Source organism: Mixophyes fleayi, chromosome 2, assembly GCF_038048845.1.
Source record: "Mixophyes fleayi isolate aMixFle1 chromosome 2, aMixFle1.hap1, whole genome shotgun sequence".
NCBI classification, from domain to species: domain Eukaryota; kingdom Metazoa; phylum Chordata; class Amphibia; order Anura; family Limnodynastidae; genus Mixophyes; species Mixophyes fleayi.
The window spans coordinates 264,673,762-264,699,492 of record NC_134403.1 but is presented as its reverse complement, the minus strand read 5'-3'; the positions used below and the strand labels follow the sequence as shown (position 1 = coordinate 264,699,492).

The window sequence follows — 25,731 nt, the reverse complement described above, 5'->3', positions numbered from 1 at the left end:
CCCCTTGCTTTCATCCTAAGGGCTTGTGTATACAGATGCTTTGTGGCTCATTAACAGGAGGGGATGACAAACTCTTTTTTTTCTACAGAATCTGATAACCATGCCATACCTTGAGTAAAGTGTACATATGTGACATTACTGCTACTACTAAAAGTTGCCTACTATATGTAAAGCCTCCAAAATAAAAATCTATATCCCAATATTCTATCAAAAGAAACCCTTTAATATTCTGAAAACAAACAAAGTAAACTCCAACTGTGCAAACCAAACAAATGAAAACATTATTAATAATATCTCACACAAATGTGCAAAACCATATATATTAAAGGGTAAAAATGAAAGGAAAGTCAGATTATACAATACCATTACTGCTTATTGAATTTCACACTGACACCAGGGTCTATGCTGTCAGTGTCTATGCTTACATAAACTGCTATATTCATAAACTGTCCTTGACAAGGTTATTCATAAATAGGCTGTTAATTAGGATCTGAGGTAGAACGGCATGTTATGACTATTTATAGTGAATCATTTGTGGAGGTACATGGGGATGCTAGTTGCTATTATACCCAGGTTAAACTCAAACTATTAGGACTGACAACAGGGGAGAAATAGCAGAGTCTTCTTTGACTTATCCGGGTCTCCTTTGGTTAAAAAAAAGATATAAAAAAATAAAATAAAATAATAAAACTTTGACATTCTGCTTAGTTATCAATTAACCCACTGTCTCCTTAAATTGAAAATGTACACATTCCTGGACACACCTGCATCGGTTTCTGCCTGTGAAAGGGCATCTGTGCAAATTGGAGGGGTATTTATAAAAATACCAGGGGGGAGGCTCTGTGCAAACAGTGGTGCCTGTGCAATGCAGCTTGCATTCCCCAGTATATACATCGGCCTCCGACTGATTACATACTTGATAATGGACAGGCATAGCTGGGTTGGGTTGGGTGTCCCACCTCAGAATAGGGGTCTCTAGTTATGCCACTCACCAGAGTCAATAATATAATGAGAGAGCATGAGAAGGGACGTCTGATGAGTGATGTATCAGAAGAGACACTGAAGAGTGACAGATTATCAGTAGTTTGTGATAACTAAATATATTATGTGACATTTGATGATATTTCACATATATTTCTGTGATCATTTTGCTTTTCAAAAAGTAATTTGTGGGCTAATATCGAAAACTGCGAAAATATGGTTTTCGCCCTCTCCACTCCACCAAAACTGGCGTCACTAAGGTCACTAATGACCTTCTCTTCATTAAATCTAAAGGACTCTTCTCCGTTCTTATCCTTCTCAACTTCTCTGCTGCCTTCGATACCGGTGACCACTCCCTTCTTTTGCAAACTCTCCAGCTCTCTGTAACACTGTTCACTCCTGGTTTTTCTCTCACCAACAGTTCCTTTTCAGTCTGTAAAGCTGACTCCACACCCCCCCTCTTCCATTACCTGTTGGAGTTCACCAATGATCCGTTCTTGGCCCCTTGCTCTTCTTCCTCTATACCCTCTCCCTTGGTGACCTCATCAGCTCCTTTGATGACATCCAAATCTATCTTTCATCCCCTGACATCTCCCCTTCTGTCTCGTGTCTCTTGACTGAATTAAGCAGCCCACCCCCCCGGGGACTACCTGCCCTTCCCCTCTCATTCTCTTTACACTACCCTCCTTTCTGTCCCTCAAGAACAAAACTTAGGGGTCATCCTCGACTCCTCCATCTTCTTCAAGCCTCACATTTTGTCCCTCTCAAAATCGTGCTACTTCCATCTCCGGAATATAACCAAGACCCACCCCTTTCTCACCATGGAAGCCATCAAAACTCTTATTCACTCTCTTGTATTCGCTCTCCTTGATTACCGTAACCTCCTTCTCTCTGGCCTATCTGACTCCCACCTCATAAGTCTATGCTCAATGCTGCCGCTCTCCTTATTTTTCTCTCCAACTGCTCTATCTCTGCTGTCCCTCTGTGCCAGCCACTACATTGGCTCCCATAACACACAGAATTAAATTTAAACTCTTAACCCTCACCTACAAAGCACTCAACCAATCCCCCCCCCAACCCCTACATCTCCAACCTCATCTCTACCCACACTCCTTCCCGCCCTCTCTTCTCTGCTGCCTCACTACTTCAGTAATTACCTCTTCCTACTCCCGCCACCAGAACCTCACCCAGGCTGCTCCCCACCTGTGGAACGATATCCCAAACCCTATCAAGTTAGCATCAACTCTCCAGGGATTCAAGAATGCCATTAAGACTCATTTCTTTATTCGAGCCTATCAGCCCTCCACCTAACTCCCTTGTCTCGGCTTTCACGCCCACTCCCCCAATTGGTACCACCCTATCTGTGTCTCCCTCTTTCCTTTAGGATGTAAGCTCTCCTGAGCAGAGCTCTCTTTCTTTGTGTTCTCCTTCCATTACTCAATCACCCTCTGTACCTCTAGGCCTCCTTCCCTAGCCTTGTTTTCCCAGAGCTCAGGCCATCTTCATGTAGGAAATTACCGTCACTCTCACTCACTGTTCTGTAAATAATTTGATCTCCATTACCATGTTATATGTGTATTTTTTTGTTTATTTGGTATGTTTCTGTATTTTGTTTTTTCATGCATTATGTATTATGTAATGTGTTATGGATCATTGCTGGCTGTACTGTATATTTCATGTACGGCGCTGCAGAGGTAATAATAATAAATAACAATAATACATTACATTGTACATTGCAAACGATGAAACACAACATTTAGTAATAGATTGCACCGGTTGTATATTCCTTTTGCTTTAATGACAATTGCTGCTTTTGGTTGGTCTGGGAGAAGTTCATACTGGGTGGAGAATGCAGGGCCAGAGAGGGCAGCAGATGATTGGTTGTGAGCTAAATAGGTGGCACATGATGGCTGCAGCTTAGAACTCTACTTTTTCAAACTACTCTGGGCCGATATAAAAAGCAGTGACCACATTTAATGCAAAGGGCAGTATACAACCTTCAACCAGTCATCCAATCACCATGTAAGTTAGTGAACCCTTAAAACCTTAACATATTACACCGAATAGTGCCCTCAGTCAACCAGTGGAGACTTAACTGATGAATACTCAATTGCCCTTTTAAAAAATGGAACCAGTCCAGCAGTCCAACCTTCTGCATCAGAAGCTTTGGGTACAAGATTGCAAAACACATATCATTGTTTAACTTCAATAACTCACGTCCACATCTTCACCTCCTTCCGCTCTTTCCTCTTCTTCACTATCTTGTTTCTTCCTCCACCTTCCACAATAGCCTACCTGCTTTTGAGAGGTTTGTGTGCGTGCCCTGTACATAAAACTGATATATCTCTTCCAGATGTGTAAGTAATCTGTTTGCTAATGCTTCTGCCGGGGTGCAGAGACTACACAGACACAGGTTACACAGTCTTGCAGAGTGCCCCTCTAGAAACATGAGTGCATAGATTTATTCCACATTTGGTAGGTACTGACCTATCATTTTCCTTTACTGGTGAGGTGCTCCTATACATCCCTCTGCTGACACCATATTCATGTAACATTTGCCTACAACCCAGTATGCTAACATCAGTAAACTTTACTCCAAGAAAAGCATGTTATAATTTCCACCACTAAGGTTGTTAAATGGACATATCAGTTTAAGTTGATTCCCTCACCTTGACATTGTGCATGCACATCAGATTGCCACAGTTATCCAAGTACTGTTTTAGGTCACTATCCTATAAATGGAAAACAGAAAACATAGTTTGTGAATAAAAACTGTAATTAGGCAAGAAATAAGGGAAGACAAAAAATACAGATAAACATTTAGCTTAGCAATATGCCTCTACAATGTCCTGGTCACCATCCACTTTATAATAACTGGAGAAGTAGTCTAGGGTCACGCAATGCTCCTTCTCTCCATGCTGCAATCACTGCAGTGCGGTAAATGTCATGGTGAGAGGAATACAGATAGGAGAGGGAGAGGAAGTATTCACCCTCTGGCCCCAACCCCAATCACCATGTCAGTCACTGTGCTTGCTCCACAGTGATCAGTGACTGGAGCGATAAGATGAGGAGTGTGTGTGTGTGTGTGTGTGTGTGTGTGTGTGTGTGTGTGTGTGTGTGTGTGGTGGGGGTGGGGTCAGTGTACAAGTGAAATCTCAAGTTGCATCATCATAATCATATTTAGGCGCTTGAAACAGGTATATGCAACTTACCAGGTACTCAAAGACCAAGGTTAGAGAGTACTCCGTGTGGATTATATCATGTAGTGTTACAATATTGGCATGCTTCAGATTCTTCAGAAGGGACACTGGAAGAAATAAGTGATTCAGGATCCATCTATGAGCTTGCCAACATATCCCATGTAAACAATAATAATAATATCTCTTTTATTCCTGTCTGTGTTATGATTTTATCTGTCTCAATGGTTCTCAACTTCTTTGGTACACAGGAATCTGGCAACAATGTTTTGGTAATTTCATATGACAAAAAGCATTGCCTTACAGTGTTTACCCCCTCTCACATGGTACAACTCAATTTGCAAAAATACAATAAACTGGGAAATGGGATAATTTGTCTTTTTGGAAAGACAGTACATGATTCAACCAAAACTGTGCCTAGTCAATCACATAAGAATGCACAACGTCTAATAAGTTTAACACTGCCTTGTAGCTGTGACATATACGCTTTATATTAAGGGGTGTACATAAATCAATCCATTTTTTCCTGAAACATAGCAAGACACTTCTTGAAAGTGGCTAATTTATCCGTCATTGCGTCTGGTGGCATATTACAACTCATTACTATTGCATTCACTAATGCCTCCCATAATTCTCTTTTATAGAACAAAATGGTCTTGGGGGTGCATAGGTGGGTAATGCACTCTCTCACTTGTACTTTCCTATGCCCTGGCTAGCCCATAGATGTGGGCATAAGTGACTAGAGGGCCCCCACACGTGCAGGTTTAACAGCAATGTCTGTTAAGTGCATGGTCACAAGGGATGTAGTCAATATGTCGACAATGAACCTGCAGACACTCAGAATGTTGGCAATGAAATGTCGACATTCAGAGAAGTCGACGGGATTAGTGTTTCTATATGGTTTAAATGGTGACATTGTGACTGTCAACAGGTAGTAAAGTCAACAGTCACAATGTCGACATTCAAACGGCAATGTCAGCTCCCGCCTATGGTCCCGCCAGCAATACAGCCGATGGACCCGAAGGTACAATGTAGCCGCCGGACCTGCCAGCACAATGCAGTAAATAACACAGTTAAAAAGCATTCTAAAAACCGTTCGTACATAACAAAAAAAACAGCGTGCTCCCCCCCAAGTAGCTTAACCCTAGTGCTGTCAGCCTAGGCTGGTAGTAGCAAAATCGGGGGGACAAAAAGCATGGGATCCCCGCAATTTTACTCATTTTGCTTTGCAGCCAGGGCTGGTGGCATTATAGCAGGGGAACCCGCAGTGTGGGGTTTCCCTGCCCTAATGACCACCAACCCAGGCTGGTCAGCACAGGCTGAATTTCCTAGGGAGATGGGGTCTGCAAAAAAAAATAATCGGCTCCCCCCTCCCCAGGTTCTGACATATTCAGCCTTGCCTGGTTGACTGGTAGATCTGGCACTCTTACTAGTGTACTTGCGCAGCCTCTTCACTCACCCATTGTGCTATAACACCCTCTCTGGTGTCCTCACAGCCCCTCTGAGCCACATTAAACATTGCTAAACTGCATCTTGCAGCAACCATTTCCATAAGGTCTCTTTACATGCTCTCCTCTCTCTAGACATGGGGACTCTATATGGCAGATCCTCAATGCTGACACTGATAGTTGGCTCCACACTGCAGCCCCCCCTTCTTTATTGAGGTGCCCCCTTTGTTTCTCAGAAGCTCTTCTTTATTATTATGGGAACTCTTCTTGTGCCTGGATGGTACAAAAGCTGTCTATTTTAAAGTACAAGACAATTCCAGCAACTCTGGAGCACCCATACCAAAGCAGCCCTCACATCTTAATTCTTTAAATATCACGACCCCAATATTTTTTTGTGGACACAATACACACTGTACCCAGCTCACATTTAGCTGGGAACACCTCAAAACACTGAACTTCTCACATGTAAACGTTTGCACTCTCCTCAGACACCGCCATCATCATGCACAGAACCATGCGCTCCCAGTTTAAACTGCGCATATGCACAAAAAAAAAAGAGACGTTTGATGTCGCAAAACAACAATTTCACTGTAGGGCTTGTTTTTACACATATGGAAATAAATTACCCTTATACATTTTTCCAACACCATGGACAGCATTGATACCAAGAATAATATAAATCCGTCTACTACACTGTCCATGGTGCTGATATAATCTAAACTTAATAAAGACCATTAATGAAGGTGCAATAATGTGGGACCTCAGCACAAATTCTGTCTTCTAAGTTCTAATGTGCATATTTTTGTACTACTGCATATGTTTGAATGGGGAAGAGCAAGACTTAGTATGTCAGGATGCTGTTTGATGCAGGGGTACAATATTTTGTTCCTTTACATGGGAAAAGCGGGTGTCGTGGACATTACTTGCTGAATGTGGGAGATACACAGCAATTTGCATCATTTATGTTCAAATTGCAAAACAATAGCACTCGATGTGAGACAAGGCATTGACAGACACGGATTGAAGAGTGTGAAATTAGAGGTACGTTGTTGGTTTAGTAGTTGACTTCAGAGCCTCTTCCCCTTGCAATTTTTTTTTTTATATTTCTTTGAAGGTAGCAGAGATCAAATTAGCCTATATTGTCAATGGGACACAGATTGGGTCTTTGCAAATCTACCCATATAATAAAAACATTAAAAAGTACAAATGTACAACATCTGTCGTGCAAAGTGTTGTATAAAGCCTGTTTTCCCCTCTATAGTACCTTCTCTGATGGCTGTGCACGGTGCTCCCTCTTCATGTTCCAGTCGGATTTCTTTTAGAGCCACCAAGTTCTCTGTGAGTTTGCTGCGTCCCTTGAACACAGTGGCATATGTCCCCTGTAACAGAGTTTCCAGACTGAAATTTTATGTGTTTATGTGGGTTACGAACATAGTAAGTTTGCCAAACAGCATAGAAAAACGGACAAAAACATGAATATTTTTAGATGTGGTTCTCGTAAACAATTTTACGTATCTCGTTAATATTTTTATTATGATGCCTATACAAAGCTGCCTGATTTACAGTTGATTGCTAAAATGCAGCCACAAATTAGCAGCAAAATTGCATTTAGACACATCTTGTGATATGTACAACTTTAAATGTAGCATATAGATGAACCCAGAGCACAGATTTGACAATCATCAATATGTTAACGTGTTCCAGGCCTATGGGACACACAAAGAAACACTTTCTAAAAGGCGTCTCTTTAGGATGTTAGTTAAAAAGATTTTACATAATATTTTGGTTAGCAAATAAAACCGCAGTTCTACGAATATGGTTTGCGTCTTTTAAAATCACCACACAGTGGCTGTGATTTTACACAAACCACAGACTGATAAATAATGCTGCTTGTGGTGCAAAATAGCATCATACCTCCCAATCGCCCTGACCAGCACAAACCCCAGCCAGAAACGCCAATAATGGGCTGAAAGTCTGCCCATTTTTGAAACCCCTGTCCTTTTTATGGTCCTGAATTAGGACAGTCGGGAGATATACAGCATCTGATGGATGGTTTTGAAAATCGCATAATAAACCTGTTCAATTTACTTTAAGAACTAAGGGGTATATTTACTAAACTGCGGGTTTGAAAAAGTGGAAATATTGTCTATAGCAACCAATTCTAGCTATCATTTTGTAGAATGTACTAAATAAACGATAAATAGAATCTGATTGGTTGCTATTGGCAACATCTCCACTTTTAAAACCCACAGTTTAGTAAATATACCCCTAAGTCTTTTAAAATCAACAGAGGTATGTCCATAGAGATACAAACATTAAATACCAAAGAGGGACACTGTCAAAAGAAAGAGGCACGAGGGATTTTATCCCACCCAACAAAAAAAATCTCTTCTCACCTCTCCCAATTTGTCCAACTTCACATATGTTTCCAATTTTCCAAACCCAATATCTGACTGCAAGAAAGAAATAGATTACGAAATATCCTTGTCTAGTTTAATGGAAGAAGATATCATACATACAAAAGTGGCACAAAAGAATAATAAAGTTACTAAAGTTAATTTACTTATTTCATCATTTTTAATTATTGTATTCATTTTTATTTCTATGTTATACTTTTTCTCAAGTACAGATAACTCCAAAAATATAGGTAATTTTGATAGACATGTCCCATGAAGGACGCCATAGTCCAATGTGATGGGGTTTGCAAAGGAATCATGATTATCGGCAGGTATCAGAGACAAAAAGTGAATTAAAAACACTAATAAGAATTAAATTAACTCTCTTTTGATAAGAATAAGTGGGTTTTGGATGGGGGTGGAGCCAAGGTGAGAACGGTTAGGCATCAGTTTCTTCAAGCGTCAGAAAGCTTAGCCAGGTAGCTGTAAATTCTGTAAACTTATCCTGAGTTGAGGAGATCAAGTCCTCCATTTCTACTTACCATTTTTTTTAACTCCTTGAGTGCTAAGGACAAGTGGGACCTGTACCCTACATGACCCTCTAAAGTACTAAGGACAAGTTCCACATTTTACGTCCCACAGTGATCTGTGGGATTTTTGTAAAGTCATTGGAAAGGAACCGGTCCGGCATTAGAAATGTGTGCGTGCATACCAGCATGTAGCACACACTCTATTAATTCCAATGAGAAATACTAAGGATAGGGGAGGCTCTTTTAGAGTGTCTCTCTCCCTCTCCCTGTCACTTCAGAAAGTGGGGGGACCTTTGTTTGAAAGAGGGAAGTCGCCCTATTTATGTATCGCCTGCTGATTGGTTTTGATAAGCAGGCAATAAATAAATATGTGACGAACCCAAAAGTGCTCAGCAGTGTGAGAAAAATCTTCGCAGTAAAAGAGTTAGTTATTTATTTTTAATGAAGAAAATTAAATATGGTTTATACACAAAGGTTATTTATGAAAGTTCTAGACATGTTTCAGGACAGGAGCCCTAAATCTTGTATTTAAGACTTTAATGCTGCAATATATACTTCCACCAGCAGGATTGCCGTATCACAGTTTCCTGCTGTCCAGCAATTCAGCAGTTAAATCTACACAGCAAGTAACTACAGTCTGGTCCCTATGTACAGTCCATGTTAGATCATTGAGTCTTCCCTAGGGCAGGCCATGCAGCTCTCTTCAGCAGCCTTTTTTGCCTATGTTCCAGAGACTAGCTCAGTCCTGTGCTCTGGGTACCTAGTTATCTTCATGTATTCCTGCTTTCCACAGACTTTTGATACCACTGTGCTTAACCTGAGCTTCAGAATCCCTTGCTCCAGATCAGGGGAGGGCTGGGAAATTTTATCCCAGTGGGCAAGACTCGACTCGGCAGCCTATTAGGAACATTTATAAGGAAAAAAAAATGCAGGTGGCCCAGTGATCCAGCCCAAGGTAGCCCACTATAGGACCGGCCCAGGGGCAGATGCCCCCCTGCCCAGCCTGCCCCTGCTCCAGACACCGTACTTAACATTGTGCTTCAGAAATTACACTTCATACTTTGTGTTCCAGTGGCCTAGTACAGCCATGTTCCAGGTACCTAGTTATCATCATGTAAACCTGCTTCCCATAGACCAACTACTAGTATTTCATTCAATGTTTCAGAGGTTCTGCTACTGGTATCCTATGCAGAATTTCACAGACTATCCTGTGTGCTTTGCTATGTCTGTGCCAGTCTGTTTTCTAAAGAATACAGGCTCACAAGGACGTAGCAAGGCCAGTGTATCTCCCACTGTGTCAGAGGTCCTGCTACTGGTGTCCTATTCAGTATTTCACTCATTTCTGTGTCCTTATACCACCACTCCCATCAACCAGGACTACTTTTCCAGTTCATTGTTACTATATTTGTCCTGTTATTTTCACTGCAGATTGTTTACCATTTCTTGCTGTTACCATTCTGCTCTCCAGTCACTGGGTCTTTGCAACTTATGGTAGACATGTGTGTCTATGCTACAATAAAGACGATCAATTCCTGAATTGGTGACCCTATTTGTCACAGCAGTAACACACAGAATTGTGACAACATGCATCCTGCACCTACTTTTTCTGGATGGCAGGGCCAACCGTAAATGCACATGGTAGCAATAGTGAAAACATCACTTTAAAGCCATCATCTTACTACCACATAGACTTTTACTGATCACCACTTTTATTTCTCTCTTGTAGATAACATTTTTTTTTGAGCTCGGCTATTTACTAAGCCGCTTTGATATCTGTCAAACTGTATAGTGATAAATGCTCAATTTAGGTAAATGATGAATAAATCATCATCATGTCTACTAACCAAGGATGCTCTCCTTGATATCCGAGTCAATGGTTTTGGATCATCTTCTGGACTATTCATTTGTAGTTTGTCCAGGAGCTCAGGGGGTAAACGGATGTCCATGGGTAGAGACAGTCTTTTACTGACATCCTGCAGAGGAAACACAGACATGTCTGATGACTTCCACTTACTATGGACATAGTAGTAAAAAGATGATAACACTAAAATAAACAAACTTAAACTGCATTACAGCAAAGCTAATTCACAAACTGCCTGTATGTATAGACTCACGACGAGTGCGCTGAATATACTTTCATATGTAGTACAAAAAGAGCCAAGAGTGGACAGCTGTAGTCTTAGACAGTCAGCATTTGTTCCAGAGGTAAACATACACTTTAATCTGAATTACAAGGTATATGTACACACACATAATGTCTATATAATTAACATAACATCTAATAAAATGATAATTTCTGTTGAAATTACACTTCAGAATATTTATTACATGTAGTCTTGATGAAGGACTCTATTGAATTGATCATTCAACAGCTGCCAAACCACCTGAGGTTACAACACATAATTGAGTATGTACTATATGCATTAATGAAAGTAATTGCTTCTTTGTTAGATTTTAGTTATTAGTGACTAACCATAACTACTAACTTAGTCTGTAGTTGATCTTTTATCCTGACAGAGAATTAGTGAATATTAGTGTATTCTTGTAGAGACTGAGAATAAGGCTCTGCTCATAACTTCCAACTTTTCCCTTTGTCCAATTGCTTTAGTGCAAGTCACGTCCGACATGGACATACCTGGCATGTTTTAACTAGAGATGTTTGGCCAAATTTGATTAAAGTTTTCTGGTGAGAGAATCTAGAACTTGTGCACAACCATGAATATAATCTGATTCAATTTTGTGAATTCACACTTCACATTCAAACTTCTTAAAAAATGTTAATATAAACTATAAAATGTTGCAGTTTGAGCATGAGTAGCTAGATTTTATAGGGTTTTTTTATGTTTGTTTTTTTTAAAAACAATTTTTAAATTACAACAGTGACATTACTGTGTTACAATTTGAGGTCCGCCATTGGCATTGGAAAACATTTCTATACAATATAATCATTAAGCTTGAACGAATTTGACGAATCGGTTTGAGGACCAATTTTAAGCAATTTCCAGACAGACTCCGTGTAATGTAAAAAAAAAGTATCACATGTGCCACATATAACAGCCCTCACTTTCTCTCACTCTCATGGTTAGGTTAAGACATATAGGATGATAAACTGAGCAGTATTTTAGGAGACAATGGAAAAGATAAATTTATTGAAAGCAGTGGTTCTAAAGCAGTAGGAGGTCGGACCTTGATGCAACATTTACATTTGTGCACACTGCATCCCTACAGATTTTTCCGTCGCCCTACATAACTTGGCTTCTAGTTTCTGCAAGCGTCTTCTGAGAACGTAAAGTAGGTGTGCTCCTTATGCGCTGGATGGACCATCAATAATAATAGACCGTGCCCTATATTTTAAAGCAGAAAGTTTAAAAAAAAACATCAAAACAGTGTTCCACTTCATAAAGGGTAATTCTTTTCTTCCACCTTGTTTCTCACTGTATCGATTTTGACAAAGTGTACATGCATGGACACATCTCTCCCAGGAGGATACATATGTCTGTGGCAAGTATCAGTATCCTTCCTTCAAAAGTGGAGGTAAAGGTAGTAGTAAAAGGAATGTATTTTATAAGTGTTCTGCAGAAAAGCTCTAATCAAATGCTCTGTCACAGGCTCTAAGCAGTAACATCATTGTAAACATAAAAGCAATGGCCTATGTATGACATGCTCACAAGAATCTGGATTAGTCTTCCGGACTTGTCATTCGTTTTTTTTCAAGAGAAATGATTGATTTTTGGAGTGACCAATGTGATTTCCAGCAGAATAAAATGGCACAAAATTGCCTATTTTGGATTTTATGCAAGATAGACCACAATACTATGCTGGACATCCTCCAATGAACCATCAGTTTCTTTTGGAAGAAGACTATCAATGATTCCCTCCCAAATGGTAAAATTAATAAACTTAAGTAGAGAATGCCTGGACAAATTTGGCAACATGTGGACTCTATAGCTAAACTTGGCACGTTTTATGGTCTGGCAGCACTTGATAGCCTCAGAAATTGATCTTTGTTGCAATGTTACACAATAGCTTATTTATTTTGTGTGTATGTATATATATATATATATACTTTGGCAAAAGGCAGTCTTCGAGATCGGGGGGAGGTGGGCGTGTTGGGTGCGGGGCTTGGCGGGGTGGCATCATTAGCCCCGCCCCCTAAATGGGCATCACAGTTTTTGTCCAATGACAGAAGGGGGCGGCGCCACCGCTTTACTATAATGTATTTAGTAATTGGGAGGTAGCCCTGCTCTCCCGGGAGGACTCCAAGAAATTTGGAAGTCTCACGGAAATTCTGGGAGAGTAGGCAACTATGTTTTATTGCCATGTTTGCTGAAAGAAAATCCTGGCTACTCATGTAATGATGTATGTCTATTTAGCAGCAATCCTGTATAATGTACTACTAGCATATACCAGTGGTGACATGACATTTTAATGGGCTGTACATATAACGCTTGGTCACAGAATAGGGCTGCATATTACCTTCTCAGAAAAGACCAGGGGGTAAATGTATCAAGCTGAGAGTTTTCCAGTGGGTTTGAAAAACCAATCAGATTCTAGCTATCATTTATTTAGTACATTCTACAAAATGATAGCTAGAATCTGATTGGTTGCTATAGGCAACATCTCCACTTTTCAAACACGCCGAAAAACTCTCAGCTTGATACATTTACCCCCAGGTCTCACCAGCATGGAATCCCCATGCAGCCAAAGCAGTATACTAGCTGGTGAGAGAATATCACCATCCAGTTACTAGCCTGCTATATAAATTGTTTGAATGTGCCGTGCTCACCCCCTTTAGCATTGTGTGGCCTTTGCTTTCCATTTTCCCAACACTGGTATTACTATCATTGTATTGTAATCTTTTATTTATAAAGCGCTGTATATTGAGGAGATCATGATACAAACAAATGACATACAATGGCATGAAACAGAAGGTAAAGATGACTCTCACCCAAACAACCATACAAACTAAGAATAATACATTCATACATACAGTAACAAAAGAACATAGTATCTGACGGTGGGAATACATGTTCATAGATACAGGCACTATACTAATTCCTGGATCTGGGCATTTTAAAATTTTAAGTATTTCGCTAGTTCCTGGCTCCAGGCAGTTGATAATAACAGATATAGCAGCAATAGCGCTTGTTCCTGGGCAGTTTGTGATAACAGCTATAGCGCTATTTCCAAGCTCCATTCAGTTGACAATTACCCTCACCTCCAGGCTTTTTTGTGACTGTACGCCCTGCAATGGTGGTCATTCAGGCACTGATTACAGGTATTACACTTCTATATAAACAGTCAATGATTACAAGTATAGCGCTTGTTCCTGGCTATGGGCAGCTGGCAAGCTATTGCTTGGCATACAACCTACTTTATAGTATGAAAGGTGTGCAGAAAGCATGACATTTTTTTCAAACAAAAATGCAACTGACAGACCTATCTTCTTTACTGATTGATTTTCGCTTGTATTCAATTGCTGTAATCTCTTGCACTGGCTTCCTACACTTACTTCATCATCATCACCATTTATAGCGCCACTAATGCCGCAGCGCTGTACAAAGAACTCATTCACATCAGTCCCTAACCCATTGGAGCTTACAGTCTAAATTTCCTAACACACACACAGACAGAGAGATAGACTAGGGTCAATTTAATAGCAGCCAACTAACCTACTAGTATGTTTTTGGAGTGTGGTAGGAAACCAGAGCACCCGGAGGAAACCCACGCAAACACTTGGAGAATATATAAACTCCACACAGATAAGGCCATGGTCGGGAATTGAATTCATGAGCCCAGTGCTGTGAGGCAAAAGTGCTAACCACTTAGCCACCGTGCTGCCATACTTCAATAACATTCAATAATTTAATGATCCACCAAACTGAAATGGTAAGTTGCCTAACATAAAAGAGTTACAAATTAGCATTTAAAAAAATATATGTAAAATTCCCCATACTTTGACTGAACATGTGTTGCAACCTATTGTTCACTGTTAGAGAATGAGGAGAAGATGAGGAGAGTCTGGCTGCTGTGTTCTTCAAAACTTGTATTGTAGGATTAGTGGTCCTTTAAAACTAACCCACAAAGCTCTTTCTAACATTGCTCTAACTTATATCTCTTTGGTTATTTAAAGTACTCACCAAACCGACACTTCTCACATTCAATCTTAGACTGCGCTTCATTTCAGCAACCTAATGACACTGAAATCACAGTTAACCTCATCTCTCTCAGTTTTCAAAGTTTTAAATGATTTTTCATAGCACCCCTCTCCTCACAAGCTCATCTATATACTCATTCCACTGCCACTGTTCAATAATTTTACCAACCGATTAAAGGCTAAACCCTGCATGCTGTACCCAAAACCTAATTCATATATTTATTGATTCATTGTTAATGTCAATATTAAAGTGGTAATAACAATCTTAAAAATAGCCCTTAGGTGTTTGTCCCATTTATGTACAGAACTACAGAATATGTTGTTACCTTAAAAGTAAATTATAATAATATGTAAGTGGCATGACTGAAAGCTGATATGTCCTTTTGTATTAAAAATGCAGCTTTTATAGTATAATTATTATTATCATTTTATTTTGTTGTTATTGGAACTTTTCACAGGAGAAAGAAGAGCAGGAAAATTAACTGCAGGAGTGCTAGAAACTACTTGATATGAATGACGTTAACAACTCTGTACTCTAATTAGAGACACAACAGGGAGCACAAATGGGCCAGGTCGTCATCAGGGAGTAATTTCATTCCCATGCAACTGGTGCATTGGGACTGGCAATTACACAAAGGTTGGTGGGTTTATACATTTATTGACTAACAGATTCATGCCATAATTGCCTACTTTCAGTAGGCGACGTCCGGGAGAGAGGCATGACTAATGGGTGGAGGGGGCGGGGCCAAAATGACGCGATTCGAGGCACACTGCCCCATCCAACAGGCCTAGATTCAGTGCCTCAGTAGAGCTTACCCTCATTTCCTTAACTTCTCTGTGTGGCAGAATGCTTAATTTGGCATATGAGCTGCCCTTCATCATGCTATTGAGGAATATGTGTTTGATCACTACTTTTATTGATTTTAAGTGGCATATTTTGAAATTGGCTTCTTTTGTCTATATAAAATTATAGCCAAGTCAGCACATGGTCTCTTTGAGCCAGACACCCTGCCGAGTGGTTCCTAAAAGTCTATTCCGGTGTCCAAAAACTCTTGTGTCAGGATATAGCTCACAGCAGAGGCTCTTTGACAAGATAGCACTGTCACCTGTGGCAGCTCCAGACTGGGATGTGCAGAGCCATCAAATACACATACAACAGACTTTCTGACTTCACATTTTACACTTTAGTAGCTTAATTTATCAATGGATTCAATTAATATACCATATTTACACTGCAGTTATGATTTAGGCCGTATTCCCTACAATTATGTGATATGTTAATCCTTATAAATAACTGTAAGTTCTCTTTGTTCACGACACTTTGCACCAGATTTGGCCTAGTGTATTGTACCTAGCCCCAGATATGGATCAGTTCGTTATACTTGGCACCATATATGGCTCTGTATAATAGTCTTGACACTGGGTATGCCTCTACATATTACACATGGCAATTTTCCACATTAGATCTAGAACCAAGTTTGGCTCCTCTTTAACTGAATTAGAAAAAGGGGTGTAGTAAGAAATATATAGTGAAAAAAACAATGAGAGTCTGTGCAATGGGTGTTGTGTCCAATGAGGGTCTGTATAATATTGCTGGCAAATGGACTGGGAAATTTTGCTATCCATTAAACGTGCAAAGTTGCACATAGCCGTTGGTAAAACCTTCACTATGTAGGATTGTATATATACTTACATGGTTACATGAAGTGTGTAGTAGCATAAAATGAATGTAATGTACTGCTGTATTATTTTTAATAACTTAAATTAGTAAATAAAGAAAATATAGGGGTAATTTACAACTTAACAGTGCTGCACGCTACAGGGAAAATGACATTTTCTACCGTTGCCAAATCGCTCAATTGCTTTTGCTTATGTTTTGACAGATTTTACATTGCAGCGTACAGATTTGCACAGAAAGATGGAGACTTTTGCAAAGAACAAATTCTTTCCTCTGGTTGATGAATACATTTATATGTAGGTATACATACATAAATCACTAAACAAGATTTAATTTTGTGCTCAAGATATTAAAAGATTTGAGTTGTGGAAATACAGCAAACTAGGAGGGGGGAATTCAATTGACCGCGTTGCATATGAGAGTAACGCGACCTGCGCACTATCACCGTTAATACGGTAATTTTAACAATAATTTTTTGTGTGCAGTTCTGAGAGCCGCGTTAAAATTACCGAACTAATGGTAATAGTTTGTGGACCGTGTTACTCTCATAAGTAAAGCAGTCAACTGAATTCCCCCCCCTGAAGAAGTTCACTAATGTGATTGGTATTGCAAACCCCTGCACTGAGTGAAAGCCTTTAGTTACGAAACCAACTGTAATATGGGGATATCCCCTACTTCGAATGTGATAACGCTTGCTCATCATAGGGGCCAACAAGCAAACTAAAGAATTTATAAATCCCTAATTTTACTTACTTATATGCTAGATAAGGCTCAAATGAGCAGTGTAACAAAGGAGGGGGTGAGTCGAAGATTTTATTGCTGGGGCATGAACCTAATTGTGTATTGTGCGTAACATCAGACCAGAACAGTGTAAAATTAAGCATGATTATTTGTGATGAGGCTTACAGTTATTAATGGCTCCATTGTGTGTGTGTCCATTGCTACCATTTATTTCCATATTCTAAGTACTGCTGTCTGTGCTAATGGTATCAGCACTCTGTACCCACCTCCATGGAGAGACGCCGGTGGGCAGCATTTCTATAACTCAGCGCGGTGGGAGACAAGCCTTCTCCATCTGATGGGGATAGAGCAGCATTTCCTGGGCTCAGGTGAGACAGCTGTAGGTGGGAGTGCCCTAGTCCTTGAGAAAGAGAGAGAGTGAGAAAGAATGAAGAAACTCTTCTGTCATATAGTCCAGCAATTAGATTAAAAAAATGTCTGGGTATATGAGAAACAATGGAGAGAAAATAAGTAAGATAATAGTTTTAATAAGGGTTGGGAAAATACACAGATAAAAATCATCTGAGAATTGGAACTTCAATAGTCAGTAATTCAGTCATTTATCCTACTAAGGCTCATTTACAAAAGTGCAAGTATGAGGGGCAAATACACTTATGTGTTAGCACGCACCTACTTTTGAGCAAACGCACCCAGTTTTACTGGTAGATGCCTGTATTTTAAGGCCATAATCTTGGTGTCTGGGAGGGTGTAGGAGCTGTAACATCTGTTGGGAGGAGTTATGTAGACCGGGGACATTATTAGGTTAGTGAGTGGCCCTACTTTTGTACTGACATAAAAAAATAAAGATTTAATTTTGTGGTACAAGATAATATAAATAAGAGAAAATGGTGTAGAGAGCTCATTTAGGGGTCATTCCATGCCTTGTGAGAGGTATCTTTTTCTCCCACAAGAGAATTACATTTATTCACCACTTCTGGATTGGTGAAGATCGGGTTTCTTCCTATACTTTTAAAGAGATGCAATGTATAGAAAAGCACATATCAAGGCAGACTTCAACAAATGTAATAAAGTATATACACGAAAGTACCACATGTAAAAAATTAATATCAATGTCCACTCACTCTAAGGACCTGATTCATTAAGGAAAGTTAAGCAAAAGTAAGTAAGTAAGGCAAAACCATGTTGCATTGGAGGGGGAGGTAAATTTAAAATGTGATGGCAGATTTATATTTGGGGTAGGGCATGTCCTAGATCACCTTTAAATTTCAGTGTACAAATAAGCTATCAAGTGCTACATGAAAAAAACAGCTAGTATTTTCCCTATGTGCAAAATAATAAACTAATTTGCACCCCTTGCATTGCAATATGTTTTTGTCCAGAAAATTTGAGTAAGAAAACTTACTCAATTTTTTGCTTAACTTTCCTTAATGAATCAGGCCTTAAATATGTTGTTGCTAAATTGTGCTAGCTGCTAAGAGCAAATATGAACATGTTTACACTTAGGTTTCTTGTCCAAATTCTGATCATGGGTTAGATGCACTCTCTAGCAGTATTTAACTAGTACCTTCTGTGAAGGGGATCACACCAAGCACATACAGTCTTCTGCATATCGCCAGCCTACATATATGCTTCATCTATCGGACGTCACTGGATATGGCATCACATAATTTTAGATGCCAATAACTTGAAACTGCAAACTGTGCTGAGGTCCAGGACTAATGCAGAGAACTTGAGCCTCTTGAAAACGCACGTAATCCGGGCATATACACCCCCATAGTCAACAAGGGGCAGATGTGAAGAAACATCTCTTGTCAAATACGGGTCTAGGTACGCTCTGCTCTGACAGGCAAGACACTCCAGGGTACTTCCAATATATATGTGAAATATAAAGTCCCAGTAAAAGTATTTAATTAATGTCACCTGTTAGTAATATAGTCATTAAAAGTATTTTTTCAATTCTCCCATAAAATACATTTATTAGGATGTTATCAATGTCTATTGTACATAAAATGCATTTTTACAGTTGCTGCTGATTGCAAACACATATTCTAGTCTGCATTCGCGACTGTCATCACTATCACTGTGCACTTACATCTGCCCTGTAGCTGGTGCAAGCGATATGACAGAAAAACACGTACCTTTCAGATGCCCAAAGCTGGAATTGAACACTGCTGTGTGCGCTCAAGCTTGGCTCGCCCTTATTGCATGCATGTGTCTATTCCCCTCCCTGTTCTACCCATGAAATTGGAGGCTGTTGCAAGGGTCCTTTGCGCTTGCAGATTAATTAATTTTCTTGCACTCACTGGCATATGAAGCGATTTATGCAAAATAAAAAAATGTCCACTAAGATGAACTCATCCTGTAACCATACTTGCAATATCAGAACTAAAACTGGTGTGCAACTTCTTGTAGAAATAACAAACATGTGTTGTTTATTAAAGGTTTGGTCTACATACTTTGACCATAATACAATGAATATCTTTGTTTTATTGTGCTTTCTTTTATTTTTTAAAATATTGTTTTTTTCCTACCTAGTCATATTAGATGGAGTAATTAGAGCAGCACTACTCTTACATTTTCCTAACCTGCTGATTCCCCGAATACAGAACCAACACATCTATTTTGTTCGCCATTATAAAATGATTGTGGCTTCTGATTGGTCCTCTCATTCACACCTCCTCCTGACCACCACCGGTCCGTCACACAGCCCCAACTTTCTGTTGGGCAGTGAAGAGAACAACAGAGCCCTGGAAAAAAGGCTGCAAGAAGTAGACACTGTGGCTCCAGCTAGGGGAACCGGCATATTTGTAACATTTAGGTAGAATGTGGTAGTGCAAGTATAAGGAAGTATAAGGAAATGTAACTGCAGTCTTTGTAGACCCAGAAGCCCTTCCTCCTACATGGGAACTCCAGTGATAATGTCACATGGCATGTCATGTGATGAAGCAGAAGTGGGATACACCACAAATGCAAAACATTCTACTCAGATCCTTTCCCATTGTGGATGAAACTGCTGGGAACAACTTTCAAAAGCTATTGCCAAGGCTATGGATCAGGTGCTGTCGGCAGGGTGTGAAAAATACTTGTCTACCAAGTAATAACATGCATCATGCTGTGTGAAAGGGCAAAGCGCTTACACACACACACAGGAACTATACAATAGTTATTTATAGACTATGCAATGCAGTAGTTAGGGTAGTGAAGTGATCGTACAAAGTGAAGGAAAAAAATGAGAACAGAGAATTCCAATCACGTTACTGTGTAACGGGATAAGAACACATTAGCTGGAAGTTGCTAATTTCTAATTAATTTCTGATTTACACTAAAAAAAAAAATCTTAATATAAATGATATACCCTTTACAGTCATAAATAAAAGTACATTTTATTCAGCTTATAATATGCACACACAAACCCCGAGGTCTGGGACACTCTTGTTGGTGCAATAATCCCTTGCGCACACTAAGCAGCGATCTACTAAAAACCAACTAGAAATCGTTTACGTAACCACAAAATATGTAGCCATGCAGAGCTTTAACATTTATGCAAATGAGGCTATTTGTCTTCCTTTTTGTACCCCTGCAGACCCCACCATCTTGGCCAAAAAGCCATTCACATGCACAGAAAGATGGGTGCACTCACGTCAATATAACAGCAAAAATGGCTTAAAGACTGCAGAAGGCTCATGTTTTGAAAACTATGTGTAGCCATCAGAATCCTCTTTAGAAGTGACAAGAAAGATTAAATAAATTCAAAACATTATACCAACACCTTTAAATACCTGAATTAGGTTTCTCACTAAACTACAAGTATTACTGCTATTGTATCTTGCTGCTCCTCACCGCTTTCCACAAGAGTAGTTATAACAGGCATAAAGGGCTCACCGTGTATGTTCCCACAAACTTCATATCAACCTTAAACTTTAAACATTTGCATGCAAATAAAGACACGGAGACCTGTGTAAGTTATTAAAATTGGCAGGAATTTTATTGTAAGGATTTTATATTAACTAAAACCTATGGTGGCGGAGAAAGGGCACTGCGGAACAGCTCACGAGCTGATCACACGAGATTACTTAGTGGACTGGCGCAAACCGCCGTAAGTCCGCAAAACCACGGGGAACAAATCCCTACATACATAGCGCTGAGTTGGCGTCAGAGTGACTGCCCCTTACAACTCACGCTGCCCTCCCTCACCGAGCCGGACAGGGACCCTCCTCACCGAAGGACCAAAAGGAGTTACTGTTGCTTCAAAGGGGGAGTGACCTACGACCAACTACCTGTGCGCCCACTAATCAGCCGCTGAACGCAGTGCCTTCCTACCCCACCTTACAAAAAACCCCGATTAAATTGAGGGATGGGTGGGTGGGATCTCGTGCTGCAAGTGAGGTAAAGCAGGAAGTACAGCCTGCTATATTCTATCAAGGTCCCTCCCACGTGATTCACCATTGGTCGGTCCCCACCCCATGTTAAACCACATTAGGTAACCATTCAGCTTGTTACAAACCCTGTCGCCCTTTAAGTGCGTTCATCCTAAAAGCCTCACTTGTCAATAAGCACTGATCAACAAAATGTGTTACCCTGGTGGTGTTCATTATAACCAAAAGGAATGTCAAGGAAGAGGTGGTTGCCATGGAAATCCTAGCAAAGTGAGCCTTTAACTAACCTGTGATATATGCTGCCACAACAGATCATTATAGAAAAGAAAATATATTAATCCTGAGCCAAGTGGTTAGAAGCACTAATGCCATGGTCCCATAGGAATATGCCTAGCGTATCCTTGTGCATTGATGAGTGGCACAATGACATAACCCCTACTGGTCCTACTCGGCACCACCTACAGTGTGGGGCTGAGGTTAGCATAAAAGCCCCCCACCCCATCTGAGCAGATTCTATCTGGTGCACTTAGAGCATTGAGGGCTGGGTACCTGTAAAAGGCAGGTGAGGAGAAGAAGTATAATTATCAAAAAAAGCCAGTCTTAGGGTCCTCGCCACACCCTATATCATTAAGTTTTAGTGGTCATAAATAACTTGATACCAATTAAAATAGAAAATAAAGTTTTTTAAAAAAGTAAAAACACTAAAAAAATAACAATTCAGTATAAGCCCTAATATATACTGACCTTCAGTCTATGTTTATTCAATCAAAGCCCTCATCCCCAGTCTTCATCAGATGCAGCATAACTTGATTAAAGCTTTTTTTAATCCTCATTGGACTATGTCACATCAAGACAAGAATATAGTCTTTTGCTCTTTTATTTCTTTTACCAAAGCACTTGTTGTTGTTTACAAGCAAAAAATATTTTGTAGTCATGTTTTTTGGCAAGGGTGGGGAGGGGAGTGTATTTTTGTACAAATATTGACTTGCATTTTGCCCTCTCCCTGATTTTGCTATGGGGCTCAGCAATGCTGTGTGCTGCCCCTGCTCTCCCCTCAAGCACTGAAAGGTCCCGCAGCGGAACCTCAGCAAACTGCTAGTGTGCCTGGGTGTGCTGGTATGATCAAGGACACAGGACATAGGTACATAGCTGCAGAGCTACCTGCTTTCAAAATAAATTGTATTCTTAATTAGGTAAAGATATCTACGCAGACTGTCAGCCAAGGAGAAACAGCATGACAGAAAAAAAAGAAATAGGCCTTGGGGACATAAGAATAAATGAAGAAGCGGAGGAAAATAATGATAATAATGCATGTATTCTAGTGAATCACTGATTAATAAAGTAAAAGATTTTGGGGTCTTCCATCCTATGTGTGTTGCAGATAATGAGCATCTTCTAAATGAGAGCCGCCAGTTTGCAGCTTCCCTTGTGTGTTTGATGCTCCCTCGCTCTTGTTATCCTTGCGCCCACACACGCAGCTCTGCCCCCTGCAAAATCCCTCTCTAATTAAGGATCTGTCTCTCTGTCCTCTCCCCCGCTCTACATGGTGAAAGCCAATTTAGCATACGTGGGGACTACCAGCGTCTGCCACTGTGACCTCTACATCCTGTTTGATGAAAGACTGTGGAAATGGAAACTGCTGGGGGTGGAAGCAGAAGGAAGGAGACTTGAATTGTAATGCCCAGCCTACCAGTAAAATGACTTTATAACATTGACATGTACTTCCAATTAAAAAGTCTGTTCCTCTCAGATAATCCTAATCATAGTGTCAAGCATATTGGGTCAAAATGGACAGTATCGTGTGTCCACAGACTGAGTAATCACAGTGGTGACTAGAATTGAATAGAAAGCTTTACTAGCATAATGCAGAACATAACAGAGAATATGTTTCATGGGATATGGGTCAGACCTCCATTTGAGCAGGTGACCTAATAATAAGGTTAAAAGGTTAGTTACACACAAGCTGCACATGACCTAATGGCAGTGATAACATCAGTACAATGTGATTCAGTGATAGTCATCTCTTCAGTTAAACATAGAGTTAATTAGATTTGGAAAGTGACCTACTCACACTGACATGTACTATATATGGGTTGAAAACCATTTAGTCATATCAAATTGTATCATTTCAGTTAGGTTAAACTTTAGATAAAACCATACTTGCCAACTTTCTAAAGTTGGCTTCCGGGAGCCTGCCGGGGGTGATGGGTGTGATGGGGGCGGGGCTCCAAAATACGCGTCATTTTGGACCCGCCCCAGTGACGTAATGACGCAAATGCATCATTTTACAGCAGGGGGCGAGGCCAATCGCCGGTGAATTGCGGTGTTTTGGCACTAATTGTCCCCACTCTACTAGGAAGTGGCAGATCCGGGAGATTGCCACACTCTCCCGGGAGTCTGTGAGAAAATGCGGGAGTCTCCCGGACATTCCGGGAGAGTTGGCAAGTATGGATAAAACAGAAGTTGTTTCTCTAAGATGGGATATGTTCTTATATTATAAATATTGACGTAAACATTTGAAACATTTGTATACTTCTACAGAGCTTTTCTATAGAGCAAAAATAATACATTATTTTGAATGTAATGAAGAGCCCGATTCATCAAAAAACACAAAATGAACGTACTGTGCATTTTTAAAAAAACAAAACGCACGTAATTCATGCATACGCATGTATTCAACCACAAGCGGATCTGAAGAAACGTCTCTTGTTGAATACGGGTGTAGGAGCACTCTGCTCTGACAGACAAGACACAGCAGGATGCATAGAATACATGTGTAGAATATAAAATCAGAGGAGAAAGCACAGAAAAAAGAAAACATTATTTGTTTAATCTAACCTGTTAATAATATAGTCATTAATGAAAAAGTGTTTATTTTTATTTCCCCCCATGAGATACATATATATCAGGATGTTAACAATGTCTCATATACATAAAATGCATTTTTACAGTTTCTCTTGATTGCAACAGTAAACCGACAGGGCCTGAGTTATTAAGGAACGTATCTGCCGATTTTGTGCATATCGTCCACATAATCGTTCTGCACGTGCACAGAACTGGACGACACACAACAGAACCCAGCCAAGTACAAGTAATCTTCGAGTGCAAATGACACTTGCTACAGCCTACGGCGGCAGAGCGGGGCGGGCAATGGGTGGATGCACGTAGGCAATGTACAGTAAGGGCATTCTCAAGCAGTCACTTCCAAGTCAAACTCAGGCGCACACAGAAGGACGCTGTTTTTCTGCTGTATCTCTTGCTCCAGCTAGAGGTCTAGTCTAAGTGCCAATGACTAATATTGATGGTTAAGTATGATTGCTAAAACATGTGCATGAGTATCTGTTATGTACAGCAGACATTAAGAACACCCTAATAAATGTTTTTCTAGAAAAATAAAACATTTTTGACAAGTAACATCAAATGAATATCTACTATATAAATGCCTAGTGGCGTGTGTGAAAAAAAAAAAAACCAAGCTGCAGCGCCACCTGCTGGGCAGAGTTATACACTGACCTATATATTTCTTGAAGGAGAAGTGACAGTTGGGAGTGGTTGGTGGTTGCCGGGGGTGACAGTGGGGAGTTTTTAACACCTTAAGTAGCTTGATGAAGGATGTGGCGATGAAGATGAAGGATGAGGTGATGGAGAAAAATGATGAGGTGTGACATGTGGACAAAACCACGTTAAAAAAGGGCGCTTGCGTCGGGAAGTAACGCTCTTCCCCTGAGGAGGCCTGGGCTAGGCCCAAATGCATGACAAGAACCTTTTTAACACCTTAAGTAGCTTGATTTGACTAGAATGCATGAGTATCATGCACGGGTTAACTTGTATCTAAATATATATATATATATATATATATATATGTATGCACTATATATATATATATATATATATATATATATATATATATATTTCTGTGCATTATTTTGAGATTTTATGTTGCACATATGTATGTATCATGCAGTGTCTGGTCTAGTAGAGTAGCGTAAAACTGCACCCGTAGTCATCGCCACACATATTCTGAGATCCGTTGCTTGTTGACTTCGGGAGTATGCAGAGCCGATTTACGTGCAGTTTAAAACAAACGCACACTGTGCGCAGTGGGCCTGAAATCATTAAGGAGAGCAAAGCATAAAGAGGAGTAACTTTGCATTTGGGCAAAACATGTTGCACTGGAGGAGGAGTTAAATTTAAAATGTGGGGACAGGTTCAAAGTTGGTTTAGGGC

At 40.0% G+C, this 25,731-nt stretch overlaps 1 protein-coding gene across 7 annotated transcripts in view; it reads right to left on the bottom strand.

Moving 5' to 3' along the window:
- The window catches only part of CDK18 (cyclin dependent kinase 18), an 84,724-nt gene that overhangs the window by 18,297 nt on the left and 40,696 nt on the right, over window positions 1-25,731 (bottom strand). For 6 of the 7 annotated variants that reach the window (XM_075196134.1, XM_075196133.1, XM_075196135.1 and 3 more), the window contains 6 exons: window positions 17,395-17,528; window positions 10,397-10,525; window positions 8,023-8,079; window positions 6,891-7,005; window positions 4,194-4,288; window positions 3,651-3,713 (listed from right to left, as the gene is read on the bottom strand). In XM_075196134.1, coding sequence (XP_075052235.1) covers window positions 3,651-3,713; window positions 4,194-4,288; window positions 6,891-7,005; window positions 8,023-8,079; window positions 10,397-10,525; window positions 17,395-17,528 — 593 coding nt within the window. Of the gene's footprint in view, window positions 1-3,650; window positions 3,714-4,193; window positions 4,289-6,890; window positions 7,006-8,022; window positions 8,080-10,396; window positions 10,526-17,394; window positions 17,529-19,266; window positions 19,439-25,731 lie in introns of those variants that run through there. The other variant, XM_075196140.1, reaches the window with a different exon arrangement.